Source organism: Cygnus atratus, chromosome 11 (assembly GCF_013377495.2).
Source record: "Cygnus atratus isolate AKBS03 ecotype Queensland, Australia chromosome 11, CAtr_DNAZoo_HiC_assembly, whole genome shotgun sequence".
Classification (NCBI taxonomy): domain Eukaryota; kingdom Metazoa; phylum Chordata; class Aves; order Anseriformes; family Anatidae; genus Cygnus; species Cygnus atratus.
In genome coordinates this window covers 9,886,544-9,910,927 of record NC_066372.1, presented here as the reverse complement: position 1 = coordinate 9,910,927, position 24,384 = coordinate 9,886,544, and the positions used below count along the sequence as shown (strand labels likewise).

Here is a 24,384-nt window from a genome sequence, read left to right as displayed (position 1 = left end):
TCAAGACAATGGGCCACACATCTCAGCAATGCTTAGACTGGGAATACAATTTGAATGGAACAAATTTGCATTAAGTAGATTGTTCATTCACATTCCTACCATTGCTCTGGTCTTTTGTTGGGGGGAGAGACAAAAGGGAAGGAGAAAATAGGGACAGGGTTGTTTTCACACCCCTGCATTTGCATTGTCCAAGAAGAAAATTTAAAGTTTGTGGTGCATCTGATTTCTATTGTACACATGTGAGAATCATGCTATTGCTTATGTGTTCTTCTGCCAGTTTTTAGTGAACATTCCAAATGGAAAATCATCCTCCCAAATTGAGTTTATTAACCCACGTTCTTGCTAGGTCAGGAGTATTTTCCTTCAGTGTCCTAAAATCGATACATAATATATTTGTGCTGCCATGGAATGATTAATGTACGTACAAACATGAAAAAATTATCTTTAATATCAGAACCCCAAAGTATCATTTATCATTATGTTCATTTAGTAAATGATGGGGTAATATCTTCAACTGAATGCTTTGCAACATGTGGGTGAAGAGTGGGTGCTGCTTTCTCATTAGATATCTAACTAATTTTCATTATAATAGATCATCTTGCTTTGATGTGTTGATTGAAGTGACTGGGAAAGAGAAACCATTATGAGAAAAATGTATCATTTTTTTTCAAAAATTTAATTTAATTAAGCTCGAAAAATGTGTTCACAATTTAAATGAACTGAATTAGCTGGCATGGTTTTGAAAACTATGTTAAAAAGTTAGGGAAATGCAGGAACTCTACTGATACTTTGAAGCGGAAAAGAAAAGCTCTTTAACTGAAAGACTCTAGGCTGATGGATGGCAGGGTATTTTCTAGTAGTATACTGCTGTGGGGATGTATGCCAGTGCTCTGGACCTGTTACTGTATTTATAAACAAGTCTGAGAGTTAATTTTAATTAAAGTTTATATTTTGAATACTTTTTGTAATACGTCGTCACTGTTTTGTGGTTGTCTGTTGGTTAAAGCAAAAGGGTCCTCCTACACAATGGAGACTTTTGAGCAGTGCAAATTGCAAGTAATCCTAGAATAAAAGAAAAATGCTCTTAAGACAAAATTATGACCTGGGTTAAAATTATATATCATAAAACCATACAAAAGTATGATCAAATAAAGATTTTACTGGCATTTAAGATGGCCTGAAAAAGGAACTGTAATTTCATTGCTAGCGAGTAATGAAACCATCTTAAATAAAGGTTATTTAACCTTAATGGAGGGCCTGCCCACAACAGAGTATACAATGCCTTTCTGCCCCTAAAAGTGAATAGTACTTACAACCGATTTAAAATAAAGTGTAATTGAACTGTATATTAGAAATTGCAGGGCTTTAGTCCTCCGGTAACATTCTCACGTGCTATAGGTTGCTAATGCAATGATTGTACAGGGTGAAAAAAAAAATTTCAACAGTTGAGATGAAACCAGAAGTCCCAATGTTCATCTCACAAAATGAGGAGGTCCAGATCTCCTGTCCAGGCTGCTGAAAGAACTGGCTTAATTTGCAGGTCTGTTAGTAAAGATTCTTAATGAATTGTGAATGCAGGGCTAGTACATTCTTCTTGAAGAATAACTGATGCAGAATGTGTGCCCAAAAAGGGAAAGGGTGATCCTAGACCAATTAGTCTGATCCCAACAGTATGTCCTTGTTAGAAGGATTTTGAAGGTGAGGGTAATTGAGACGAAGGAAGATGGACAGAAGGCTAAACTGTAACGTGACTTCTGTCTGTGGTTTGCATTTGGGTTTCTTGATGAAGCAATTGATGTCTTAGAGCAGCACGGGCATGCCACAACACAGCCTTTTGTTATGCTCTCCTGTTAGAAATTATTAAAGGTCAAAATGATGGAAATTTAAATGAGAATATTGAGATTGATAAGAATCTGAGGTAATTATGAAAACTTAATGGCTTATATTGAGAGGGAAATTTTCAGAATGGAAAGAGGCCTCAGAGACTAGGTTTTGGAAAGATAATGTTTAACATCTTCATCAGCCATTTATTTTGGTGTAAGAATGAGATGCTTGCAAAATAGCAAGTGTGGCAAATTTGGAAGACCTTGTTACTCTTGCTAAAGCCTTGCTGGTCTCATAGGAACAATTAAATGAGGCTATAGACTGAATAATGGTGAAACTTAGCACAGTGTGCAAAGTCATGCAGATACAGCAATATCCTTGGTATTGTATTAAGTTGGGATGGAGGGACTGGTGATTTTATAGGTAAGTCTAGTTATATTGGTTGATTACAAGATTGACTATCATCTGCAGATGTACAGAGAGTTAATGTGATTCTTAAATCTATTGGGAAGATATTTTCAGTAGACACGAGGAAGCAATTTTGTGATACTAACCTGGACATCTGTAATCAAATGTTAAATGACAATGGGCATATCAAATTGTTGGGTCTCTGTTTAGCCAGTGGTGAGGTGCTGGGTACCAGTTGAATCAAAGGATAAAGGAGGTTTTGACTGGATTTGAGGAGAAAGTTTTTCCCTGTGAAGGCATGCAGTTCCACAATAGGTTGTGCATTGGGGTTTTCAGTATCTGACTGGACAAATCCCTGAATAACCCACTCTGACCTCGTAGCTGACCATGTTCTATCTAGGTCCCTTCCTACGCAAATGATTCTGTCATTTTGAATCTTTGAAGGAAGATAACTAGGATGGTTAGAGGAATGAGGAAAAGAAACTAAAGATTGTGGCTTCATTAACTAAGCAGAAGGAAAGTTGAAAGAAGATTTTTATTCATGTGAATACCTTAGAGGGAGGGAGTAATGGTTAATATCAAAGATGCAAAATAATTAATACCAAAACAAGGTCAAGATCAAAGGACTAGAAGTTGGTTGGAAATACAGTAGGAGTGGAAACTAGAAACTTACGTTCCTCTCAGAGGAGTGAAGTTGTGGAAGGAGCCTCCAGATAGTTCTCCAAGAGGGGGGGAAGTATGTAATGTGTAGAGGTGAACCTGTACGAGGAAGGAATTACTTGTCGAAACAGAAGCGATCTAGATGTTGGAGGTGTAGTGTATTAGAAGTCTGCTCAGATGTTCTAAAGGATTGGGAAGATCTCTGGTTTTGTATTTTATTTTCTTGGAAATTGGGGCACAAAAGGTAGGTAACTCGTCCTTTCTTCCCCTTCATGTTGAAGAGCCAGGCAATATTTTGCCATGCACATATGCTCTAACGTTAGCTTCCATGGTCTGAATGGTTGTTTGCTCTCCCTTTTGAAACAACAAAAGAATTGTAAAGCACCTCACATTTCTGATGAAGTCAAAGTTCTGGCAGCTATGCATAAAGGACTTCAGCGTTCGGCTCGCTGGAGGAAGCAAAGAAGGTGAGAGCTGAGCCATGCCTGCAAGATGGTGGTGTTGGTGCTTTCAGCGCTGGGGTCCTGGCTGTGGGCAGCAGCCCTGAACTAGAGGTTACCAGAGCCAGCTGGTTCTGCTCCTGTGCCAGAATAATTGTGCTCGGATGGTTTCCTTTGTGTAACCCAGTCCTGCTTTCCATCTTCTGCATTGAAGGCACACAGTGTAGTGACTTGAAAGGAAAAAGCTTAAAATCTACTTGAAGCAGGAAGGGAGAAGGGAAGGCAAGATGTCAAGAGTGCCAACAGGCTGTTTCTATGACAATATTAATTTTAAGTATGAGCATAAAGAAGACCAGAAATCCTTCTTGGAGACTGTTGCTGCGGTTGGGCTGCTGAGGGGCTTGGCTGTGGCGGGGTCGCCTGGAACCGTCTGCAACCACCTCATGGCGCCCGCCTCACCTCATGGCAGCCGCCTCACTGCCAGCACCAGGCACCCAAACAACCATGAAGCCGTTCGTAGGCCTTGGGTCTTCCTGTCAGAGGCTCTGTCACGTATCCTGTGCAGGAGGTTGTTGTGGAAAACCTTTTTATTCGGGAGATGAATGTGTTCTGTGCATAGAGCTGCTGGTTTGGTGTTGCAGCTGTAGCTTTATCTTGTGACGAGACTTCATTCTCAAAGGTACTAATGTGAGAAAGATAAAGATTTTCTTATGGACAAATGCAATTTTTACCTTATGGTGCTATGCTTAAGGCTTTGGGGAGCTGAGAGCTTCAAAGGGATATCCCTTTTCCATTGAATTTCAGTCAGATTTGGTCCTTTAATGCCCTCAGGCTCCTTTCCGTGGCCTGGTTAAAATTTCAGTGAAGCTAAACCTTTACTTGCTGTGAGTTAAACCTTTACTTATATGTGGTTGTAGAAAATATTTCTAAACTTTTTTTTTGTTTAAATTCTTCATTGCTAATCTTCTAGTTTTAATATTAGAAATATAAAAATAAAGGGGGAAAAAACCCTCCTTATAAGTAGTTCTGTAGGTGGTAAATTAAGATGTCGCCTGGATTGTAAACTTCAGAGTGGAAAGTACACAAAGCCTTCTCTTGTGCTGCATGATCTGTTCAGTGTCGCAGTGTCCCAGTGTATACTCGGGGGCATCTGCGTTAGTGCTGTATGAGAATCCATGGCTTTTACAAAATATGGTTCAAACTGTATTTATTATGCTGTACAAGGCAGAGATACTGTCTTGATGTTTGTGTTCTGTGCTATATATTCCTTAAGCAGCAATTCTGGAGAAGTGAGTGGAGGTTACTGGCATGTCTGCTCTTGTTTTTGAGGACTCCTAAGACTTTTTTTTTCTGTTTTCCAATATTTGCTTATTTCTAAAACAACTGATTTATTTGCCTTTATACTATCACTTTGCTATCAAGCTCTAAGATTTCTAAAGAGTTGGAGAACGTTGTACTTCTTATTTTAAAGAAGATTCATGAATCTTGACCTGTACTTCAAAGCTTTGGTGTCACCTTCAGAATACCTCTAATTTTTGTCACTTTACTAAGTTTTGTATTTCCTATTTGCAGGTCTTCCCAGGTTCACCAGTCAGCCAGAATCATCATCTGTCTACAAAGGAAACAGTGCAATCCTTAACTGTGAAGTCAATGTTGACCTTGCACCATTTGTGAGGTGGGAGCAGGATCGTCAGCCAGTGTTTCTGGATGATCGTGTATTTAAATTGCCAAGTGGAGCTCTTATTATTAGTAATGCTACTGATACAGATGGAGGACTCTATCGCTGCATCACTGAAAGTGGTGGTACCCCCAAATACAGTGATGAAGCAGAGCTCAAAATTCTTCCAGGTATGAATCTGTTTTTCTTCAAAAAGGAAGTAAAAATTACTCCACTGATAGGGAAAACAAAACAACCAAACATAAGAATGGTTGTAAGGGCAACAAGTGAGAATTCCCCTATGTTGCATTTTTGTATGTTTAAAGTTGGACTAAGTCTAATATGCATTGTGGAAGCTGTTTTTCAAAGTAGCTTAAAATGAGTGCAGGCACTTAAACTATAAAGTATTTTGGCTCTTGGAAAGACTAACCTGTATTTTGCATCTGGAAAACAGAAAAGCAAAATCAGTTATCAGTGTATCAGCTCATTGCAGTGGTTGGAAATAGGTTAGACGTGCAAATAGTCTTTTGCCATATTTGATGGTTTGGCTTTCAGGGTAAAATTTCTCTTAAAAAGTTGTGAGCGATACGGTTCCATTGCAACAAGGTACAAAGAGAGAATTGACTCTGAGTGTAAATGTGGGGATGTGTAAGTTCCTCAGACTTGAGTCCCTTGTTTAAAATATTGTTGAAGTTTCCAAAATAAATGGTTGCTTTGTTCCTTGCTCTTGGGATGCTGAAGCACTTCTTAATGATTCCAGTATTGAGGAACTTCTGATTCTTAAATGCTAGACCCTTTGGGGAAGTTTCCAGATCCCAAAAAGGGGATGACCATGAATCCCATTATTTTGTAAGGTTTAGCTTTGCATATTGTTTTGAAATATGTAGATTTTTTAAAATGAGAACAAAAGTCCAATTCTCACTTACTGAATGTTGAAACAGTGTTTTTTTCTAAAACAGTATTATGCTGTTGAACAGAACTGTGTCTTACCAGATGTTCTAACACGGAGTTTTGAAAATTGACCAAGAATAAGACAGGAATGGGAATCGCTCTTTCCCAAACTAGGAAAACATGGGTCCTGTTTTGTAAGGGTCATCTTAATGATATCCAGAGCTTCGTGTTGTCTCTTCTGATTTAGTCTTCATGTTGGAATTCTGATTCAATTTTTACTGCTTGGAGGACTGCCAGAGAGGGTTGCTAAATCTCCATCTTTGGAGGTTTTCAGGGCTAGGCTGGGCAATATCATGATTCACCTGACCTACTGTTGGCAACAGCGGGACTTGAAGCAGGTGGCTGCATCAAACAACTTCAGAGGTCCCTTTTAATGAATATCTCCATTTCTCATGGCTATGTCACTTCTTTGTTTAAAATACCCCAATTTTACTATTGCAACTGTCTCCATTTTAAAGTAGAGGCGTCTGCTAGGTTTAGGTAATAAATTATGCTTAAACTAGGCATTAGTTTCATTAACTTTCCTCACCCCGGGGGGGGGGCGGGGAGAAAAAAAAGATTCATCTTCCTTCAATGAAGGAGATAATTTTTGAAGAAGAGCGCTTTTTTGAAAGACACGTAATTGAATTATTTTAGTTTTTTTGGTCTTGGTGTTTCTACAGACTCCCAAAAGAATATTAAGATCTTTCTGATTTTTGGCAATTAAAGACTTTCTAATATGCTTCAGTACTGTGTTGATCTTTTTGAATTCTTGATTCCCGATACAGCCAGAATCTCTGCAATGTGTTATTAAAGGTGACTTAAGACCGTTATTCGCAGGTACAAATAATGCTCATTCCTTTCTTGGTAGTGAGTCTAAAAGTGTCAATAGTGAAGTTTTGTGAAGTCCCCCAGCAGGCACATTTTTTTTTAAAGTGGGATTAAACTGTTGCACAGAAAGCTGTCTTAATCCTGAGTAGCCACATAATTGATTGTTAGGTTTGAGATGCACTTGATTGAAGGATTTGAATTAATCTGCTCTTCACTGGCTTTATTCCAATTTTAAATCGTTGTCATGCACATATCAGATAGGCACTCTAATGTTCTGCATCTAAATCTTTGAAATAAGCCCAACACACACTTGCATAATACAGATTTTCATCCATGGACAGTGCAGTACGTTTCCTCATAGCAAGCTTCCTTAGAGCATTCAGTTCGCCTTTCATCTGCCACAATGCAGGAGGACACACTTCTGAGCTCTGCTCCTTAATTAGCAAGTAGTTTCAAGTGTAGGAACGCAAGAAAAATAACCATGTAATTCTTGAATCCTACTTCCACAAACCTGAGAACTCAACTCCTTTTTGTGAGCTTGGAGGGTAAGCAAGTTCTGTCTCCAGTGAATGAGACCAGCTCCCCTCCCCAGTGTAGCGATTACTCGCTGGCAATCTGTTACATCCATTTTTTTACAACTTGATTTGCTCCATATGTTGCTCTGGGTCACTCTCACTACGTTCATGCCTGTTCACACATGGTATTATTTCTGGAGCAAGCAGACTAGTTCCCTCTAATAGCGAATGAGGGTGGAGCTGCTGTGTGGGCCTGGGACAGATGGTGTAATCCAGAATCACTCGGAGTTTGGCTCCCTCAGCTTGGGACAATCCTGAAACATAACTTCCATCAGGCCTGGTTCTCGTGAATACTTTGGCAGCCTCTTCTTGTTACACCTCGAAGGACATGCATGCCCTTGGTGTAGGGCTGTAAATGCTCAGTTAATATTCGGAGAACACCAAAACCAACAACTTGGAGAAGTTCCGGCAAGTATTGTGTAGGTCCCAGGTGAGACGGGCCAAATACCATGCTTGATGGACATGGATGCTTCAGGGAGGAAAAGTGGTGTGGGCACAGAGTAGTTTGCCTCCATTTAGGTGGTCAAAGATAATTTTTTGATAAAAGGTTGAGGGTTTGTCCAGTTCTAGAACTTACTTGGTGCCAAACCAGTAAGCACGCATCTGAATATTGAGAGTACAGCAATCAATGTAACACAAACAAAGGAGTTTTTTGAGCTGTTAGTAGGAAGACTTATGATAACTAATGTAGCAGAAATGCTGCATCTGGTATGTAGGAATTCATGTAGTTCAAATCATGGTGCAAGGCATGGATTACTGGACAGTACTTACTAGTGGGTCCGTTTTCAGTTCTTACAGCCCAGGTGGCCTTTTCTGATAGTTACAGGCTGAGTAAATACGTTCTTCGCTTTTGCTTGTTCTTAAAGGGGGGGAGGAGAGAAGAAAAAAGGAGCAAAGCCCTCTCCAGTCCAAATCAAAGCAAAGCCCAAACTAGTTGAGAGGATTCACCATTATAGGGATGGAAAACTGGTATATTCTTGTTTTAGGACAAAGGTTGCATTACTTCAGTGTGCAAATTGTCTAGTTTATTGTTGCTTTTGCTTACGGTTTGCTTTCTGCTTTGGTAACTTCATTTTCATGTGCATAACGGCAGTTTCTCAAGCAGCCACATGATAAAGTCAAGTATGATATAATGGGGATGGCTGAGTCCAGTGCATTCTGTAGAATGTATTCCTGGGCTGGATGGGCAGAGTAAGGTGAAGGCAATCCATGAAAATGATCCTGGATTTGTATAACGATGTTCTTTCCCCATAGCTTTCAGCCCCAGCGTAGGAAGTAAGTTTGTTAGATGTAGGTTCTTACTAGCCAGCCTTGGGGTGATGGCCAGAGGTAGGCTGGACAAAGTCAAACCTTTATTTTTTTTTCTTTTGTAAATCTTGACTAGCTGATGGAAGTGTCTGTTCCAGGGCTGTAGCTTTTAGCTGAAATTGTTTCCCAGGCAGTTCGAGGGGTCAGAATCCCAACAATGTTGAGTCAGTTTGCACGTCTGGAGGAAATGGTAAAGAGCTTTTCTTGTGGGAGGCTGAGAGAGTATTTTGCAGAAAGCTTTTGTAGGTAGCATGAGGATTCAGTCCTGTGAAGAGGCAGGAAAGGAATTAGACATTTCATTTTTTTTTTTTATTGGTACGATCACCTCCTGATTCTGCATCTGGTAACTTCGTTGTCATTTACAAAATATTTGCAGATCCAGAGGAGCCACAGAACTTGGTCTTTGCAAGGCAGCCATCGTCGCTTACAAAAGTTACTGGGCAAAGCGCGGTTTTCCCATGTGTTGCTGTAGGATTTCCAACTCCATATGTCAGGTGGACGAGAAATGAAGAAGAGCTTACTACAGAAGGGTGAGTTAATACATATTACTTATATAAGAGTAAGAATCTATAAATGCAGCTAGAGTTACAATTTTAGATACATGCACAACTTGCTTCCTACTCTTTTTATGGTTTTTAAACCGGTAAAATAGATGGTGGCTTTCAAATGGTGGAGGGTTTCTAGACTGAGCACTATGACAGGGTAGTTATGAGACTTGTAGAACAGTCACATATAGTACCTTTTTTACAGACATCTGAAACCAAGAAATCTTATTTGAAGCAGGAAAGTTATTAAGAATAGGTTACTTTTAGATTGCCACTGGAGTAAAAGAAGCGACTAAGGGGATGAGGACATGGCAGAAAAGCCAAGGTTGTCTTCATGCTAGCATATTATCTCTGGAGATTCCTGTGCTCACATTACTCTTCCTGTGATGAAGATGTCCAATATGCATTTATGTGTCCCTTAAAAATTTAAGAATAAGTGTTTAAAGAAGAATTTCATAATTTCTCATTAAAGCAGAATATTAAAATGCTAGGCATGATTTAAAAAAAAAAGTGTAGGCTTCCAAGAATGTGTTAAGTGAAAACTATTATGCATTACGACTGGTGTATTCATTCAAAACAATGTGGTCCAAAAAAATATACATATTTAAAAAGCAGAACAAATCCTATGAAGAACAAGAAAATTATAACCAGATAGTTGGATGTTCTATATCATTCCAAGCTGGTGAGATTCATGTAGAAACAGGTTAGTTGTGAAACAGTGAGAGGTGAAGTTGTTGCAGGCTACAGCATGGCTACCACCCGGTGCAGCTAAAGGAATACACAAGTCATTTTACAGCAATAGCAATATGTCTTTTTTTGTCAACTCTTGTATTAAAAAGTCTATGGGCTTGTAGTGTAAATTGTCTTTATCAGGAAAATGCAAGCTTCTGTAGTTAATGACTAACGGTTCTAATACCTCTGAGAAATTGTGTTGATGTCAATCTGATGGCCCATGATTTTATTTGATTCATTTTTTGTAAATATAAGAAATCATTCTCATAGAAAGGATGGTACAGTCTCATTAGAATTGCACAATTGAATATGATGAAATGTCAAAATGAATGTGCCTGGTAAGATCTTAATTTGTTTTTCTTATGACATAACATCATTTGACATATATTTTTACAAATGTTTGCTGCCTCACCCCTCTGTTACGCCATCTTTCTCCAAGCTATGTCACATTCAGTGCACAAGGAAGGTGAAGCTCACATCCTGGAGAGCTCTCATTTTATTTTCTTCTCACTTTTTTGATTTAAAGCTCAAATCATCAATTCTTCCTCTGGATACAGTGCTGCTAAGTCCGTTATGAGCTTTTCTGTGCACGTTGTCTGAGGGCTTCCCAAATATTCTATTGCTTTTCAAAATTTGGTGAGAAATTTTACAACTGGCGAGCTGAGGTATAACATTAGTAAGCATATTTGATCTTAATATGTGCACAATTTGAGCCAAGCATGACATGATTTTTCAGAATATGTAGCATTAAATTTAGCATTGTTTCACTTTGGTTACAAGTATAGTTTCCAGTTGAATTATGCTGCAGTACAAATCCCTCTATAGACTGTATGTCAGGTATGTCAGGTTCTTGGTATGGGCAGTCAGAACAGCACTTGTCTGTGCTCAGACCATCTCACTTTTAAAGCATGGTTTTGTCTTTCCATCACCACATGGACCCTGGTAAGGCAAGAACAAGAGCCACAGGATGGTCAGTTTTCCCAAACATTTCTTTACTAAGCACCTGTCTACTTGACAATTGAGCTGTTCAGGTTCTCTGCCAGGCCCCAGTCAGCAGTCACAGACCTGCAGTATTGCACCTTTTTTTTCCTGTATGAACGAGTTAATGCATCTTCTCAGGAAAGCCTCTCACCAAACTGCAGGTGCCTGTGTATTTTTGGAATCTGTTGGTTGCCACATCCTCTGCATGTGTACTCACTGAGGAAGGTAAAGTTGAAATGACAAAGAAGAATTCCCTTCAATTTGAAATAGATGTGTTCTTCTGTTCAAAGATAGAACCAGAAAGGAGTAAAAAAAAAAAAAGGGGGGGGGTTTGAACAGGGAAAACTATTGGGTTTCTCTTAATGTATTACAGAATTAATGTACTACAGAATCTTTCTGTATTTTCTGGTTGAACATGAGTGAATAAAGTTACCTTGCTTTGCTGATGAAATTGATTATTTTTATTTTTAGTTGTTTCAACACATAGCTTTTTTTCTCTCCTTACAGTGAAATGTGTACTCCTTATACAGTTCACTTTTAATGCACGTAAAGGAGAAAATTTGATTATTTTTTCCCACTCTATAGGAAGAAGTTTGCTTCATAGTTCACTTAAGAGTTTCCGCACAGTTTGATCACTTTAAGCCTACTCCTCATGACTAATGGCTTAACAGAGAAGTGATTCAAACAGCAGACAACAAAAAGTTCTTAAACTGTTTGCCTTGACAGCTGTCATATCATTCTCTTGAACAGAGGAACTGAAAAATCTCTAGAACCAAGAATTAAGGTTTTGTTGGAGTAAAGCCTGCAGTTAAACTGCTGTGAAATAGGTACCTTAGCTTGTTAGCGTATTCTGTTAATTTAGTAGCCAAGTTGTATTTAATTTGTATTAAAATCCCCATTTTATATAAAAGTATAACTTCTGTTATTAACAAGGCTTTTCTTTATCCCAAGGGGTGGATCATTTTCCTGTGGACTGCTTTTTCATGTACCTTCTGCCTTTCAAAATCTCGAAGTATTTTTTGTCTACACACAATACAGAGACCTAAATGTACATATATATGCACGTGTAAATATTCAGACGTGTGTGTATCTATGAGGTTAGGAAACAAAACTCAGCATATCCCTGTTTTTTCCCCTTGTAAAGTGGGTTAGGCACATAGTCTTGTATTTTTATTTTTAACTGTGGCAATTAATGTAATATAAAATTAAATGTTTTACTGTGAAATTGTAGTTCTAAGGAGAATCTGTATAGGATCTTGTGTTCTAAAAAACCCACCAGATTATTATTAATACCATATCAGTGCACTACTGATGTACACTGGACCTGCCATACATGCACTTCAGCAATTTGAACGTGCATTCTGCTTTTTCAGATGGATTTCCTGTATAGACTCAGAATGAGTAATATCCGTGCCAGTATCATAGAAGATAGAGAATGGAAGGAAGTGGGAAAAACCACTGAAGTATGAAGCTATCAGTATAAAAATTACTTCATTTTTTCTAAATAAGCTCAGTCTGCCATACGGCCAGCATAATCTGATACAGAAGGATCAAGTGGAAATGTTTTATATGGGTTGAATAGTTTTCTCCAGTTTTGCCAACTTTGTAGCTGTGATGATTTTTATTTTTTTCAGAAACATGTCTGGCTAAGGATCCTACTGTGTGAGGGTCTGTTAGTAAATGCAGGAGTGATTTTGTGCTCTTGATACTGCTGAAGTTGAAAAGTGAGGTTCCACTTGAAGTGGCTGCCAAGATGGATTTTCAGTTTTTGGGAGTTTCAAATATTTGGATATTCTACTTGGAAACCCTTGCACAGCACGCGAATCACCATTCTACTAGTCTGTGTTCAGGCAGCGTGTATTATGCAACTCAATTTATATTTGTACATTCCATATATATATATGGAAGGAAATACAAATGCAAGCATCACAAGAAATTCTTATTCTAAAAAAAAAAAACACAGTAAATGAGATGGCTAATCTGAAAATAAACAGTTGAAAGGACCTGGAGCAATAACGTTGTATTTTTATAAAGGCTGTTGAATTACAGCTAACTCTTCAATGTTATTGGGCTGTTCAGTTTAGCCATGTTTTATATGATTAAGAAGTGCACACAGAAAACTGTAACCTAGTTGTATGGTTAATCATTTTCTAAAGCGAAGCTTTTTGCAAAGCTAAGGTTGCATGTAAGCGTTAATTTTGTGCTGTTGTTGTATGTGTTAAAATAAAGTCTTTAGTTGTTTGAACACATTCTTAATGCAGGGTTTTTTCCTTAATACCTCACATGAATATGTGATCTTTTAATTATTATATATTATTGTTTGCCAGGCACTCTGAGTGATTTGTGTTAAGTGAATTACATTTGCCCAACTCAGTGAAGGTTAAACATAGCAGAGTAATTATGGAGATTTTTCTGGTAGTAGATTCACAAAATAATCTAATTTACTGTCTGATTTTATCTGCTGTGCTTCAGCAAGACTGCAAAGAGATTAGAAGATGTTTTGGGAATGGTATTTTAAAAGGGGAAAAAAAAGCCAAAACCTCAGGCTAGAACTGGCTGCAGCGTTTTAATAAAGATTCACTACATATTATGTGATAATGAAATCCAGGAGAAAAAAAGATGTGAGTTAGGTATCCAAAGTAGCTCAAGCAATTGTGTATTAGGAGAGTGTAACATGGTAACTGAAGGCTGTACGGAATACATACAAAAGGCTTGAATTTGATTTTGCTGTTCCCTGACATTTGAATGATCAATCTCTGTTGTTTTTAATGACACTTTAAATTATGTTATCACTTCTATATTAAGCTGATTCTTTGTCTCCAGTGTCTGAAATCTGATTGCTTCACCCTTTTGTGGAAATGCTTTACTATTCTTGCAAAATTAAGATTTTATTTTTTACTTTATTACAAAAGCAGTTTTGCTTTAAGCCCAGAAGTATTCCACAGTGAAGGCATGTGAATGGAATCACCAAGTAGTCTGACGTGATTTTTTTTCTTCCATGTATTTAACAGTAGTGAACTTGGATCCCATTTTGGTAGACTGGCCTGTCTTTTAAATTTTCTTGAGGGAAATAATCAACTGGAATATTTATTTTTCTTTTAAAAGCATTGGTTTAGATGGCTGAGGACTATATATACTCATTTCTACACAAAGGAGAAACACTGAAGTTTGACAAATCACTTCAATACTGACAATAACCGCAGAAGTTAGTATAGGAGGTGTGTAAGGACATTAAATAGAGCATTTTGCCTGCTCACTTTTCTTACAGCTCAGAATCTCAAAACTTTTTTTCTGGAGTAGAAAGCTGGTCAAATTCAGAATTGATAAATTCACGTAGACAGTACTGCGTGCTTCAAGTAGGTAGATCTTAGAGAATTTTCTGTTGGCTGATGTGACAATGTCTAGTAACTTTGCATTGTTTTAGCCTGCCTCCACGCCATATGTGTGACTTCACTTTTCTGGAGGCTGGCTATGGGGAAAAAAAGCAGTGCAAGGCACTTGCCTAATTCACTTGCTTTTCTTTAGGCACGCTTTTAGTGCAGTGTTAATGTGTCTAACCTACTGTTTGCAGAATGAGCTTTATTGGTATTTTCTGTTCCCCTTAGCAGTGTTTGGAAAGCCCTTACATGTTCCTGGACTGTCAATGTCCATATGCAGAACAGGAACTTCAAGGACTGGACAGAGCATCGTTTTCTTGAAAATTTATCTGGGCAGATGAAATTAAAAATACAAGGAAGGGGAGGGCGGTGGTGCCAGCTTGACAGCTCCTGTTTGGCGCTCTTTTGTACAGCTTTTCCTTGTTCGAGATAGGAAAAGGATTGCCCTTGACTGTCTTTGATTACCACTGAAGTGCAAATTTTTCCTATGTAATAATTTTTCTCTTGCTCAGTGATAGAAGGCTTCTGCTTCTTTCTGGCTATAATGATAATACAATAAGTATGCATCTCTTTAATTTCTGTCCTTGAACAGCTGTCAAGTGGTTCCCAAAATAGTTTCATGACAAACTTCTGTTTTCCTCTTCGTTAGGACATGTTGGCAGGTAATCCTGGAATTGAGGTAGTTATCTTAGTGTAAAATCTGATGCCAAGGCATGGAACGTGACCATCTAGTTAAAAATTCCTCTCTGAGAATGCTCCTTGTAAATGGCACTCAGAAATATTGTGTGAATGCTTAAGTTTATTTAGCCATTTCACACAACTGACTTGTATGTGCTTCTCTGTGAATTTAAATCAATTTTAAAATCATTTTGTCCATTTAAATCCATTTGTCCATCAATTTACCCTGCTGTCCTGTTTTGCACAGCTCTGAAAGGTTTCTGTTTCTTGCGGGAGGCAGTCTGGTGATCAGTGAAGTTACGGAAGAGGATGTGGGGATGTATACCTGCATAGCAGATAATGGGAACGAGACGATTGAAGCTCAAGCAGAACTTGCAGTGCAAGGTAGGAGGAATATTTAATTTTCAGAGAGAACACATCTCTGAATTATTGTTCATAAGTTTTATTTGTGTGCAATCATTTAAAGACCTTGCTGCAAAAGCTCTTGGAGTTTGTCAGCTGTTTTTCTTCATGCCCCAGTTAAAAACAACAAAAAAACACCAATATGAATGTGCTGTGAATATTGCAAGTTATATGTTACTCTGATTTATTATTTGAACTGCATATGATTTCATAAATATTCAAATGAGGAATTTGCTTATATAATACACTTGAGTGTGGTTAAAAGCTGCTGTATAAGCTCATGTAATGTGAAATACTTCTTAGGTTTCTTCTTGAAAAGGACATCATATAAAGTATTTTTCATAGTCCTAAATATACTGCTGTTTTCAAGGAACTTGCCAGAAGATCTGAGCTGAGATAGTTATTTTGTAAGACCAGGTTTTATTTTGTGTGTGCAATTGTTTTGTTTAGTCAGGAAAGCTATTTTAAATAGAAGCAACACTGAAATGTTGATAATGTTGATTTAAAAGCCTTTTATATAACCTGTGCGAATAAGATTTTTTTAATTGGAGCTTTACATTGGTTTAAGATATTTCAGCTGGAATTTAATTGTATGTCACATTGGTGACAGTATGCATTGTCCTTGTAAGACAATTGAGTTGTTTTAAAAGGGATTGTGGTACTGGAAGGTTTGTCTTCACAATAAGTCTTGAAGAGACTAAGAATAAATAATCATGGAGGAACTGCTAAGGAAGGCTTATCTATAGTCAAAACCTTTATGGCAAAAATACTATGTATTTTAGATTCTAATACCATGGAATGTAATGCAAAGGCATGTTATTAGCAGAGTTCTTACTCTGTATACACTTTCAACAGTGTATAAAGGTTTGCCATATTTTAGTAATTGAGGTGTATTTACTTACGTTTTACATGCCTTACCTGGCACTTGGGAAAAGGGCTGTGTTTCTGGTATAGAAGAACTAGAGAAGATTAGCTTGGGAGGAAAAAATAAGGGGGGGGGGGAGGTAATACAAGCTTTCAAGGGGAGTTGACCAATGAGCTGTTCAGAATTGAACAGTTGAAGCCTACCTTGTTAGGAAAGTAGAATATAAAGTAAGGCTTTTATTGATGTCTGCAGCATTTTTACATCATGTCACAGCTATATAACCGTGTCCAGTTCTGTGTAAAACTGACAAAGTGCAACATTTGTTGGTGAGCATAGCAGAGGGAGTACTGTCCTGAGAGCACATGGTCGGTGCTCACTTTTGCACTCTTCCCTACTAGTTACCTCTAATTTAGGCTTCACCTTGTGTTTTACTGCCACCTGCTCTGGGGACTGGTGTTACTATAGCTATTTTGAAAGCAAATATATACTACTTAGAAAGCAAATCCTGGTCATGCAGCAAAAGCCATTTCTCTTATCTTGGTTCTTGGACTGAGGAATGAAGATAGGTGTCTTCATGCTGTGTCTTTTTCAGTACTTACAGGCTTCATGATTCATTGCACTTTATGATGGCTTAATGTATCTCGCTGTGTGCTGTGTTTAATTCAGTTCCAAATTGTCAGTTTTACAGAATTGGCATGATGTTTTCAGTTTTATGGGCAGTGGCAGAAATTAATATTATTAATGGTATCATACAATTAAGCAAAGAAAAAAGATAGGACCAAGATTATAGCCTTAATGTAGGATATACAGCCAGGTCACTTGGGGATAAAAGTGATCTTGAGATCACTCTTTGCTACTTATCTGAACTAATGCAAGTAATTTCTTTTTTCCATTGTAATAATTTAGAATACATTCTGCCAATTCTTTTATGCTGAATTTCTCTTGTACACCCGACAAAAAAAAATTGATTTCTTTTAATGCCTCAGTATTAAAATATATTGAAGATTATACAGATTGCATTTTGGAAGTTGCATTTCTGGTTTTACTACTTGGTTCTAATCTTACTTAATTCTACTTTACTTTGAGAGGTCACTGTAGAGAGTAATTGTATCTTTCCACTACTATAATTTGCTGAAGGGTTGAATAGTTTGAGTAACTGTTACCTGATGATTGTATCATTTTCTTCTAGAACAGAAAAATTGTCATCTCCTACCACCTACTAACTACATGATTTTGCTTAATATAGGCTTCTTCTGTCATTCTTAGGAATTAGTCTGGCAGAAGTTCATACAAGAAATCCAGGACTTTGGTATTTAATTCCCATGTCTCATCTATTTTTCTGCATCTCTTGAAGCACCTGGGTGTGTTTTTTTTTGTTTGGAGATGTCAAAAGCATAGTAGAAGTAGTACTACTGCAGTCAATCTCTTTTTCTTTCCGATTAATATTTCATGATGGCAATTCAGTGAGTCATTTGTAAATCTCTACTTAGGCGTGGGTAAGATGGCATTATTTGACAGTGTTAGGACAGCTAAAGTGAAATGGCGTTCCTTTTGATGACTCTTAACTGAAATTTCCCTGCAGTGCAAGATGCCAGCTGATATTTGCAGGTAGTTAGGAACAACCATTTTATCCAGTTGTAAGCTTAAATTGTGCATGGAATGAAGAGAGTGTTCACTAATGGTTGGTCTTGGAACAAAGCAACTTTTCTATAACTTTTCATACGGATATGAACCCCCGGAAGCTCACATGCGTTCTCCTTGATGCGATACCAGTGGCAGCAACCTGCTGTGCATCCTCTGCTGTGGGGTGAGATGCAAACCTGGCCCTCCCTGGCTGCAGGGATGGAGTTGCTGCCTTTAGTCCCCCAGGGGTGGCATAGCTTCCCCTGCCTCACATCTAAACGCGTGCTGTGCTCCTCTGGTGAGGAACTGGTAAATTCTGCTGTGCTGCTTGTGCTTTTGCACAAGGGAAATGGGAGATAGCTTATTTCTAACTGCACACAAGTACATGAACTGAACAGCCCTGTAATTTCATGCCTTTCTGTTAAATTTGGCATCATTTGAATTCAGATAAATGTTACCTTCAAGTAACGCAGCTTACTCAGTTAGTTTTAATGATACTTAAAGATGCCATCTGTTTCCACATGCTAGGAAGTAGTCCTTTGGACAGGCTAACCTTTGTAATTAAAAAAGTGTTAGCAGAGCCTTATATTGTCCTAATATTTATTTTTAAAAGTACTCGATTTAGTTTCTTTACCTATATTGCAGAAGGACTGAACCTGGAAAAATGGCTTTAACTGGAAATGGTTATACAACTTAGCTATAAAGGTATTTAGGGGTTGAGAAGTATATTCTAAAAAAAAAAAAAAATCCTCTATCCCTTTATCTATTGGAGTTAGAGTTGGGAAAACTTTTTTTTTATTCAAAGGATGATGGAAAATGAATGGAATATTTTGAAGACTGTTTTAAGAATATCCATAAGCCATGCAATACAGGTCCTAAGAATACAGGAAGAAATGGTATTTCACTACTGCTAGAAGTAATGGTGGCACAAAGTGTGTTCAGTTGAGAAATCATGTACATTTTAGGAGGGGTTGGATAGAAGGAAAAACTATGTTTTCTATATAGCCTACACTTTTGAGGAAGCCAAAAGAAAGAATTGCGAAGAAAGACCTGTTTTTCTCATTAGTAATGTTCTTTGTACCTTTACCTGTGGAACATCTTTGAATTTCAGCCCTCTGTTACGTCTGGATAATCTATGCTAGGGTACAAAGATTTGTTTTGAGAAATGCGCAGGAGTTTCATAATGGTGAAAATCTCAAGTTCATCTTGGAAGATGATGGTATTTAGTACAGCTTCTATCAGCTGCAAAGAATTAATTCTATATCTCCTGCTGAGTGACCCAAACTGTTCCACGGGAATAGTGGGCACTGCCTCTCCATTTCTTTCCTCCGGAGGCCTTTCTGTCATCTGCTGGTTCAGCTGCTTTTTGTGAGATAACTTTATTTAACCTCAACAGATGCTTTTAGGCTGGTTTGATTATTTTAGATCTGGAATGGGTTAGGTAGCCATTGCCTGAACAGCTCAAGGATGGCTCTGTGGGAAGCGTGGTTTTCTGACATTTTATTTGAAAAGGGAGAGGCGCACACTGCCCCGAAGCACGGAGGCACGTTGCAGCAAGCTCACCAGACTGCTCTGCACCAAATACTTACAGAAAATACAAGTTTCTGGTTGCATCTGTGCAGTTTGAGATTTCACGTGCCCATGATTCCTGCATCATGTTTTTGACTTGCACATTCAAGAAGTGGTTTGAACCTGGAACAAAACATGAAATGTCCTGGGGGAAGGTCCATGGCTGGGATGATCCTAACCCCTAAAGCTTAATGCTTCTGAATCCCATCCACATCTAAGATGGTCTTCAGGGACAGATATGAAACAGATAAAAGGCATGTGCTGCTGCGTGCTTTTCTTCAAGTACTCTTTGGTACAAAACGCGATGTGTGGGCATGGTCTCGGACCAAGTACCTTGTGGGTACCATTGCCAGGGTAGGGTATTTCGTGGTAGGGTAGGCAACAACTCGATGTCCGAAAACCTTTGGTATGATGTCAGATTTCTGTTAGCTGTGTTGACAGCGTTCTTGCCCTTCCTGTCAGCAGGAGGAACAGTGCTGGGTCCCGGCTTTATTTACAACACGTGTAATGGGTTGAGAGCGCTGGAAAAATCTGTTGTGCTCTCACCAGCAATGAAAGAATCTCTAGTATTTCCGTGAGATAAGAGTTGGAAAGTGGTGAAAGAAAAGTTGGGGAAACAGTAGTAAGAGTATTGAAAATGCTGTTGGCTGGCTTCTGTTCAGTCTGAATCCTGTGGCTTGGAAGAGCCATAGTGGCAGTGAAATACCGGGAAGGTTATAAGTTCATTCTTCATCTGGGAAATATTTCAAATTTATTACCGTGCCCAGAGCCCCTGGGAGTTCTGTAAATACTGTGACGCGAGTTGGATTGCTGTGTGAGCTTCCTGCCGCCTGTCTTGGTACTTATATTGTAGATAATGAGTTTAGGGGGAGTTTTTTCTGTGTTGAAATATTTACTGCAGTTAATTCTGAACTGCAAAATAATAAAACAACAAAACACAATTCCATTTTCATTTTTCCTTAAAACATTGATATGGCAGGTCTGCAGTCTTTAAAATGAATCGCTGGGTACTTCCCGATTGTGTGAGAAGACTTAGTTTTTTTTTTTTTTTTTTTTTTGTTGCCTGTATTATTAACTTTCATTGGTCTTCAGTTGTAGAAAGCTGGCTCTTCAGTCATGTAGGGCAGCAATCAGTGTCTGAATGCATCTTAAATACCGTGCTTTAAATGCCTTACTGTATTGATGTAACAAAATTAAAAGGAAAGTGTTATTTTAGGTATCTTTAGGGATAAAATTCAGGTTGCACTGGCAGTAGTCTGATCACTGTCTCATCTGTGCTGCCGGAGCAAATTGTATGGAGGGGAAAAAAACTAGTATGTAGAAGTGCTTTGATAAAATTATCAATTTTGTGCTTTGGAAAGAAATGCCTTAAATATTTTTAGTGTAGTTTAAAAGCTTTATGCTAATGAAGAATCCTTATTCTAGCAAAAAATAAATAAGTTAGGGTGTTTTTCCTGCCGTGTGACAACACCTTTCTTTGTGCTTTTTGTGCAAGTGCTGGGTACTAATTTAGATAATAAAAGAAATCCAGATAGTCTATCTTTTGTCTAGCCAGTAGGTTTTGAATTGATAGTCAGTGACACAAATCAGATTTGAAAAGATTGTTGTTAGAGCACAGCACAAACTGTAGCTGGTTGGTGGTCGAGGTGATACCAGCAGGAACGTTACGCCATCGGTGCAGCACACCTAATTGCCTTGTCAGGGTCAGAAACATCTGAGATGGTGACATTCAGTTTCTACACTTAGGGCAAGGCTTGGTGTACCCAAAAGAAGACACGCATTTAGTTTTAAGAATGATTCTGCTTCTTAAGATGAATGAAATTGGAGGTCTTGTATCTTCAGGTAATCTCTGCTTTTCTTTTCCTTCTGTGGAGAGCCTGTCCAATATTTTAGTAGGGTATGGGTATCCTGCAGTACTAATCGCATCCTGAGCCAAGTAATCGCAGCTGAGGTTTGCAGATGATTGTGCTTTGGTACTTCTCTGAAGACCAAAATAGCTTCTATCGTTACTGTTCAACCCCACTTATGACAAATAGGGTTGCGATTTAAGTCTAGACTATCTGGTGTGATTGCTTTCCCTTGAACAGCCCACCATACCCTTTTTAACATACCACAAAATGTTGAAAAAATATGCACAACAATTGTGGAGGGAAGAGCCTTAACATCTTAGACAGTGTTAGATTTGTCTTCTTAAAGTACATCTGATGAGATCTCATCTGCAGCAGATACTTTGATAAGAGATGATGCCGTCCTCCTCAGGAAACCGTAGATGTTGGGAAAGTGCATTAAATCGTGTAACAGCAGAATAATACATCGGGGTGACTCTTACTTTTACATTAAGCTTCCATTATTATTGGAAACAAATCTCGGGAAGAAATCCGAACCTACAGTGAAAATTGCTAAAAACCTTTCTCATACCTTGTAGATTATCATTATTGATTTCTGTTTCTAATTAAGCTCTGTGCTGTATCTTGATAATAGGCAGCACTTCAATTACAGGTTCAGAAGATGCTGCATTAAACCTGCTGCTGTCAAAGGCTCATATTTGGGACACAGTATTCTGTCCTGGTTATCTCAAAACTCTGTCTGGGGAAGCTATTAACACTAAAAAGAATACTTACGCTTTGTAGACATTCTTTCCTCCTGCTGAAACTGTAATGTGACTTCCATTAATGATCTTTGCTCCAGTGATACAGAAGAAATACAGTCAGATGAGTCTGATGCCGGGAAGGTGTTGGAGCTAACTCAGTGTAATACTGGTCGGTATTTCTGCACTTCACCACAGTAGCTGAAAAGACTATCTAGTAGTCCTTGCTGCTCTTCTGAAGTATGGTTTCATATCTATGGAATTGTATAATTGTGGATTCAAGGAGATAATGCGAATATAGATGTAGTTTTCAGTCATTTCTGCCTATGTGACTGAAATTCTTGTTCAACTGTCACATTACTAATGAAAAAGTTCTCAAGAAATACTGAGAAACATGCGTGGATTTGGAGGGACAAGATTGTACCATTGTTTTAAGACTACATCACTAGCTCAGGCTTTACCTGGAGACCAAGCATGCCCATCTAGATGTGAGAAATCATTTTTAATACTACACGTAAACTTTCACAAGACTAACGTGTTCCTTACATCCTGCAAAACATCACACTTCTGTGATACTTAAAGGTACCGTGGTCTAACTTCTGCTGCCCACCAGTATTTCGCAGGCTGAGCAGAACCCCTGTCCTAGCTCGCAGCTGCTCCTCTGCAAAATCTTACTCTGTAGCTGGTGAACTGTTGTAATTTTTTGTATGATCTCTAAGACCAGGAGGGCTGTTTGCCATGTTCTCATACAATGGGGGAGGTGGCTGCCCTCGGTGCTCGTGGTGTGCATTCGAGCAGAGCCTGACTCCTGGGGTTGGGGGCGAGAGCTGCAGCCCACAGGGCAGTCTCTGAGACAGGGCACGAAGACGAGGGCTGTGTCGGTGTCCTGCAGAGAGGTGCAGCCTTCTGGCACCAGCCACCTGCAGGCCCATCAGCTGGCCTGGAGGCTTTGCAGACCAGGCGGTCGTTTCAGTAGCAGCGTGGGTTTGGTTTAAGCTGTTGTGCAGCAGAGGTGTGAGCGTGGCATGTTCAGCTATCAGAGCATGATATCCCCCTGCTGACAGACTGGGGAGAGGAACTGGAAACGGGTGTAGTGTCTCTGCAAAGCTGCCGGCACCAGGCAACGTGTGTAAACCCAAAATGGATCCCGCTCGTTGATTGTCTGGCAATGCCATGCTCCCATCACATCCAGAAGCATCAGGTCCCAGCACGTGCTCCTCCTGGCAGTGGCGACATGCCACCAACAGGTGGGAAGGACCATGCATGTGGCAGCACTGTGCTGTGGACGAGCTCTTGGGAGCAACCCAGACCATTAGAGAGAGGTTCTTCTGCATGGAACATCAGTAACTTGCTAAACAACGGGATTACGTGCAGAGAAATTTTCTTTGTTATGTAGGTGCAGTATAGTTTACAAACAGATTTTTGTGGCACCAAAAGAAGCAATTGCAAAGCAGCCCCGATTGGTGAGGTGTTAGGGGGACAAAGATGAGATCCATCTGGCAAAGTGTCCGTAACTGAATTACAGTTGGGAGGTTATGCCTCAGAAGTGCACATGCAATGAAGATGAGGTTCACCGTGAACTTAAATAATAAAAAAGCTTTGTGATTAATTTTTATATATATCAAATATATGTAGAGAGAGAATACCATTAAGAAAGCCCAAACCAAATTATCAGTAAGCCATACAATTCACACAAATGGTTTTCCTTGTAAATGTTCTTGAGTAATCCTTGGGGATAATGAAAATGTTACTAAATTAAGCAGCAGTGGCTTAAATATCTACAGTGTAGAAACTGATATTGAACTAAGGGAATTGTAAAAGCTGGTTTCTCTTTCAGCTAGAATTTCTAATAAATTAAGATCATATTAATGGGGGTTTAAACCAGCTGCTGCCTTATGGAAAGAAAGACATTCTACCACAGAATGGCTTTTAAAAAACTATAAGCTAAGGTTTCTATCAATAACTTTGTTGGCCTGGACCACTGGTTAGAAAGATGCACAATTTTGCTTGAATTTCATATTTAGATTTATTTCCTAGTTCAAAATGTATTTCAGTAAAAGATTGCTAAATCAGGCATCTGTTTTCTGAAGACCATTTTTCATGGGAGCTTTGAGACGAGGCTGCAGGACAGGGGGTGGAACAACAACAAACCACTAAATCTGACAGATGCTCATTGCATCCAAATTTAGGCCTGTGTGAGATCAGAGGCTTTCAACACAGTCCTCGATACTTTCAGCCCTTTTTGGGGCAATGAGGCACTATTTAGCTAACAAACACACAGGACAGATGGCTAGAGCAGTATGGATGTTCTTGCATTGAACATACTGTCCTATTTGTCATTTCTCCCCGTTATCTCCATCAAAGGCACCCCAACTTACCATTAACTTGTTGT

The 24,384-nt window shown here is 38.8% G+C and overlaps 1 protein-coding gene across 2 annotated transcripts in view; it reads left to right on the top strand.

Moving 5' to 3' along the window:
* The window catches only part of NEO1 (neogenin 1), a 190,522-nt gene that overhangs the window by 68,387 nt on the left and 97,751 nt on the right, over nucleotides 1-24,384 (top strand). For both annotated transcript variants that reach the window (XM_050712986.1, XM_050712987.1), the window contains exons 3-5: nucleotides 4,905-5,180; nucleotides 9,010-9,163; nucleotides 15,194-15,330. In XM_050712986.1, the coding sequence (XP_050568943.1) occupies nucleotides 4,905-5,180; nucleotides 9,010-9,163; nucleotides 15,194-15,330 (567 nt within the window). The remainder of the gene's footprint in view (nucleotides 1-4,904; nucleotides 5,181-9,009; nucleotides 9,164-15,193; nucleotides 15,331-24,384) is intronic.